Below are 6,000 nucleotides of genomic sequence, written 5' to 3'. Positions count from 1 at the left end.
CCCCCCAAAAGAACACCACCATGGAACAAGGTAATATTAACACATTTTAACCCTTTGTTTCTGTACATTTAAACAATAACAAGTAACATCACAATAAAAGTTGTTTCACACAGGAAAAAAAAAAAAAAGTAACGGCACTGCATTCATCGTGCCCTTGTGGTTTAAAAACCAGATGTAAAATGATTGGTTCGCAAGCTCGTATTTAATACAAATAATACAGAACCAACTCCTTCTGGAGGGCTGCTTCAAAATTGCTTCTTTTTTTTTCTTTTTGTTTTTTAATCAGTCTTTTAAAACTAAGCTATCCGAACTACATAACAGTTATGTATATATATATTTTTTTTAAACGCTACAAAGACTTTAAACAGCTGTTGATAAAAATTTTGGTAGAATCATGAGGTTCTTCTCTCATCTACATATTTAAAAGGAGAAATTGAAATAAGAATGGGTCAAATATTGACCAATGAACTCGATAAACATCAACTAATGTAGCCACGTGGCACAAAATTAAAGGGTACAGAACAGAATCTTTCCAAGGGGGAGGAAACAAAGAAAAGGCAAACAAAACACTAAACCGACCAACCAGGGCGCACGAAGCTAAAGCTACTCTAAAGTCTTAGTGACGAGGGACAGCGGCTGGGGCTGGGTCCCGGCCAGCGCCGTGTGGGAATGTAAGGAAGATGTCGACGGCTGTGCAAGAGATGAGGAGGGTGCGATGGGCGGCTGCAAAGAGGCAGGAGGCAGGTCCAGGGCCCCGTTGGGACAGAGGGCGGGGGCCTTGCCGTGGGCGGCCTCGCCGAGGAGGAGGGCGGGTGGCGGAGGCATCATAGACAGCTGGGCCAGGGGATCGGGCTTCAGGGACAGCGAGAGAGGCTGGGTCTGCTCAGTCTGTGACTTGGCATCGTGGGGTGGGGAGCCTAGCAGGTTGGGGGAGGGAGGAGGCGAGTCTAGTAAGCTTCCATCTGAAGAGGGTGGGCTGAGGCAGCTGCCTTCACCTTGTATGTAGCGAACGCACTTTTTTTTTCTCCTAAAAACAGGGGAAGAGAGTTATCTGTGAATAAAGGGTAAAGATGCCAAGGGAGAGAGTTATCTAATGCTCAGAGCCAAGTGGAGGTCACCTAGCCGAGGCCCCACGGAGACGGCGTGCCGGGTGGCCAGAGAACATTACAGCCGCACCGGGGTGCTCGCTCACTGAACTGCTGCCCACACCTAAACCTGCTCTAGAAAGCCAAATGTTTGAGAGTCCAGAACTCCCTATACCCCCCCCCCCCGCCAATACCCACAAACCCACCCCACAAAGTGGGCAGATGAAAGGACACCACCTATGGACCACGGCACCTACTTGCCAGGAATTGGCTTTGTCCAAATTGAGATTAACTGAAGAACTAGGTGATTTCTCTTTTGGCTTAGAAATGTCAGCCTTCCCACCACACTTCTCCCCACCCCCTTTCCGACCACTACCACCCTCAATCCCTGCGTGTGTATGTTTAAGAGAGAAAGACAGAGCTCCGTCCCCAGACGCCTCGTATCAATACGAAACGCTCAGAATGTTGACTGTTGAGCCCACATAGCTGAACGCAGTGCTAGCAAGAGGCTTAAAGGTTTTAACACACCACCACCACCACCACCTCGAGGCTGCCGGCGCTCAGAGAGCTTTCGGGCTTGTCTGTTAAGAACCACACCAAATCAAGAGAGGTCAGAATCAGGTAAGAGGGGGGAAACAAAATTAAAACAACTTAAAAGAACAAAACGAAATAAAACAAACCAAACCAAAACAAAACCACCAAAACAGGTAGAAGAGGATCAACAAAGGTTGGGGGAAGAATAAGAAAAACAGAAAATGATCCAAAGGAACAAGAATAACTGGTTGTATGGCCTGCAGGTTGTGGATTAAGATTCAAACTTGATTTTTTTTTTTTTTTTTTAAAGATTTGGGGTTTCCCATCCCCCACCCCAGAGTGAGAAGGTTGGAAGGAGAGAAGGTGAGGATGGGGGTGGAGGGGTGTAGTCCTCAGCAGGGCCCTGGCATTGCCAATCTGCCGAGGCTGGAGTCAGGCTCAGCACGTGAAGGGTGCAGCACAAACCCGTCACAGAGGTGACGACCAAGTAGACCTTCCAGGGAACCACAGCATGGACCTTCCGGGGGCTGGGTGATCGGGATTCGTTTTTAAACCAGAAAGACTAATTTTTGCACTGTAAGAAACAGAATCTCCTCCTTCTCCACTACCCTCTTATGGAAGAAATAGAAATGAAAATTGTAGAGCCTCTCTTGCTTGCTTATCATCAAAGGATGAGGTTGGGGAAATCCACTAAAGACACTAAGCATGGGACTTTGAAGCTTCTACCATGAATCCCAGGTTGAAGGGATATTATTGGTGGGAAAGGTGATCCTGGGCAGTGACCTCACTGATGTTATAAAAATAATGCAGATAACAGGGGATTTGCTGATCTAAGGAGCCCTAGAAATGTAGTCAGAACCATGGCTGGTAATGCTCCATCTAAAACTAAGTGCACGAGCACTGGCTAGCTTTCTGCCACTGGAAAGCCACCAAGATGCTGCCTGGTTGAGGGCCACCACTGTCAGACAATGTCACTGGCCTTTGAAAGGAAGGGGGGTATTGAGTTCCTCCTCTGTCTGTGCCCCAGAGCTCTGATCATGCTCCTCACTGTGTGGGGTGTGGACTCAGCAAGATGGCAGAAGGTAGGGAAGGAGAGGAAGGGTGGAGGGGAACATGCTCAGTCCTCCCTGCCTCCCAGAGGCTAAGACCCATCGGGCAGTGCACTCGGGGTCGGTCTGTCTCCTCCGGGTCAGAAGGGACTCTGCGGGGAGTGCAGCCCATGCCACAGCTCCCTTCTCATCCTCGATTTGGTGAGGAGGCTCCTTTAACTTCCCTAGACAGAATGAAATAGACTGTGGGTTCTGCCCCAATCCCAGAATCCAAGATAAATAATTAAGCCTCTGAGTTTTAAACCACCTTAGCCTGCAGATCAAAACATGCTCAAAGACTAAGATGTCCATGCAATTTAAAAATGGGAGAAGGAAGGGGATGGGGGGAGGGTGGCATTAGCCAAACCAAAAAAGCAACAGGGGAGAAAAAATGAAAGAGCAGAAAAGAAAGGAAAGCGGGAAAGAAAAGGAAAAAAAAAATCAGGGAATGACATCAAGCAGCATTCCATGCTATATTAGGGCAGAGTGAAAAGATGGGAAAAGCAACTTGGTGGGCTCAAAACAGAATCTTGTTAAAATGTCTTCAAATGTCAAATAAAATTAGAAACCCTGTGTAGCAGGCTAGGAGCCCTGATTGGCTGGGAGCAGTTCTAGTGTTCTCCTCACCCCTCCCACCCTCCTTATGACATGGAAGTTTCCATATCATGGGGATGAGTGGGGCATTTGGAACCCGGGCATGAAGACTATGAATGACAGAGCGATGGTCCTGCTAATGGGTGGCTTAGCAAAGGCAGCTAGAACACAAACACATGTTTGACCAGTCAGAAAATGCCTCGATTTGCAACTGCTTTTCTTTCTTCGTTCCTTTTTCTTAAAGCACCTTTTGTCCTATTGGTTTAGCATCAAGCCAGACATGGCAAAGTTAACTGGAAAAGTTGAGGAGTGAAGGCACAGGTTACTAGCTGTACAAACTCCAACTCGTAATCTCCCCCGCAACTGGGCTCCATATGTCCAATCAGAGGGTTGGCTTCTTAAAAACGGACATTTAGCTTCTTCTGTATTTGTAAATGTATTTAGTTTATTATTAAACTAGGAGTTCTTCCTGATCCTGTTCTGGAATGATACCATGAATTGTGCACCCTTAAGAGTGCACACAATGGTGTCTGTTGTAGAGTTTACAATTCATGAGAACTCTGTCTTTAATGTGCACCTTAAAAGACAGCAGAAACGCACTTGTTAGTGCTTTTAGCATATGAAAAAAAAAACCTGCCCGACAGAATGGCTGCTGGGAAAGTTCTAATGGTGCTGATGCTGGAAAGAAACCCATGGGTGATGAGGGCCTGCTGGACTCCGGCCCCTAGAACTAGAGGTCTCTCGGCATCTGTGACAACAGAAAAGTTGCCACGGATAATTAATTAGCCCCCAAAGCGCACTTTAGAAACATACTGCTAAAACATGAAGCAGCAGCTACAAAGGTTTTTTTGTTTTGTTGTTTTAATGTCAAGAAAACACTGTTCTCTGAAGGAAGACACCACACCCTGGCTTTGAATAAGATGTGGGCTGTGTCTTAGGGATGTCTGTCGTGGTCAGCGTTAGAAAGGGGTGGAAAAAAAGTCAAGTCTCACTTGCAGCAACTGCTTCTGAAACAAAAAAGGGCTTCATAAACCACCACCCATCCCACAATGAACGTACACACAGCAGGCACCCATACCAGCCTTATCGTGAGGTGCACACAAAGCTGTCTGTCATACAAGTCTACAACTCGTGAGAACTCTCTCTTCTACAGGGACCTGTGATCATTTGCCATGGCTGCGCATCTCTGAACAGGGCTCTGCAGCTAGTTATCTGCCTACTTGCATATATAAAATCCTGATACAACAAATTCAATGCCTAGACAGGGTTAAGTGAATTCCCGTCTTCCTTGTCTAAACCTGTTGCTGTCGAGTCAATTCCAACTCATAGTGACCCTACAGGGGAGAGCAGAACTGCCCCATAGGGTCTCCAAGGCTGTAAATCTTTACAGAAGCAGATTACCACATCTTTCTCCTGCAGAGCAGCTGGTGAGTTCGAACGGCCAACCTTTCAGTTAGCAGCCGAGCGCTTAACCACTGCGCCACCAGGGCTCCTTCTTTCTTGGCTAGTCCTCATAAAATATCCAACATCTCTCATCAAATTCATCAAACTCCATTCTGTTATAGAGAGAAAACACTTGGGCTGTACTGAAAGGACATTTGTCCCTTCTGTAAGCACTGCCATCTCACATCAAGACTGGCTGCTCAGGTACAAATTCTTCTCCTGTTGGGTGTGCAGCTAAGGCCCCAACCCTCCCCTCACCCGCTATAGGCAGAGAGTCCTCTGTGTAAGCCCATATTAATGAAGACTCCTCCTAGGTATTCTTCACCCTAAACGCTTGGTCAACAGAGGCACTTCACCAATCTCTCGTACCGGCATCAGAGAAGGGGGAGAGAGACACAGGAGACTTGTGGGCATGCACGTGATGTGATGAACATCTGATCTAGAGTCTAAACACGGAGCACATGGTAAAGGCATGGAGGAGAGGAAAACGTGACGAGGGAGGCACTACAAACAGGGGGCGTGTTTGGGGTGTTGAGATACCTACCATCATAATATTCCAAATTCAAAGACTGCTTGTATCAGAACAAAGAAACAACAAATTTAACCAAAGGTGGTCATTAAAGGAAAGGAAATGAGACAAGAACTAGTTGGCACCCCTCCACCAAGAAGGAAGTACCTACAGCCTTCCCTGAGATTACAAGTTAGGTGGAAACCTGCAGGTGGAACATGGCTGTTTAATTTGGACTCTTCTGGGCTTTTCTGATTCCTTTTGGTACCAATACTATATATGTCCATATATATTTGTTCAATTCTGCAGGCCTAGCAACGCTGCAGTTGGCGGCTACATGACTCACTGCTTGCAGCCCTTTAGCTGGTGCATGCCGTTCAATGCCACGCTTCTTTTCAGCACTGTAAAACAATGTCAGCTAGCCAAGCTCCTCTGAGCACAGACAGGTGGTTTTTAAACGCAAAACAAAAACCAAAAAACAAATAAAAGAAATAAGCCTGCCCCAGAGCACATCTCCGAGCATTTTGACTCCAAGTGCATGGGAATGCCATCGCTGCCTGCCAAGTGTTAACTCATTGATATCTTTGGCTATGGTGGCTCTATCTGCTCAGGACATACGCCGCCAAAGCACTCACAGGGCCGGGCCAGCTCCAGGACTCTGGCTCTCAAAGCCCAGGGAGAAATGCCCATCCTTGTTTGTTAAGGTTCTGGTCTCAGATCTACCACCAGGGCCATGTAATTTGTTAAG

At 46.9% G+C, this 6,000-nt stretch overlaps 1 protein-coding gene across 4 annotated transcripts in view; it reads right to left on the bottom strand.

Annotated features, from left to right (window-relative positions):
- Positions 1-691: 691 nt before the first annotated feature.
- TCF7L2 (transcription factor 7 like 2) overlaps positions 692-6,000 on the bottom strand; it is a 126,475-nt gene continuing 121,166 nt past the window's right edge. Inside the window, exons 11-12 of one of the 4 annotated variants that reach the window (XM_023729953.1) lie at positions 5,289-5,313; positions 692-1,027 (exon numbers count right to left, since the gene is read on the bottom strand). In XM_023729953.1, coding sequence (XP_023585721.1) covers positions 5,307-5,313 — 7 coding nt within the window. In that variant the 3' untranslated portion in view covers positions 692-1,027; positions 5,289-5,306. The remainder of the gene's footprint in view (positions 1,028-5,288; positions 5,314-6,000) is intronic. The other 3 variants (XM_023729952.1, XM_023729954.1, XM_023729951.1) reach the window with 3 other exon arrangements.

Source organism: Trichechus manatus, unplaced genomic scaffold (genome assembly GCF_000243295.1).
Source record: "Trichechus manatus latirostris isolate Lorelei unplaced genomic scaffold, TriManLat1.0 scaffold00031, whole genome shotgun sequence".
Taxonomy (NCBI): domain Eukaryota; kingdom Metazoa; phylum Chordata; class Mammalia; order Sirenia; family Trichechidae; genus Trichechus; species Trichechus manatus.
This window is presented reverse-complemented; position numbering and strand designations above follow the sequence as displayed.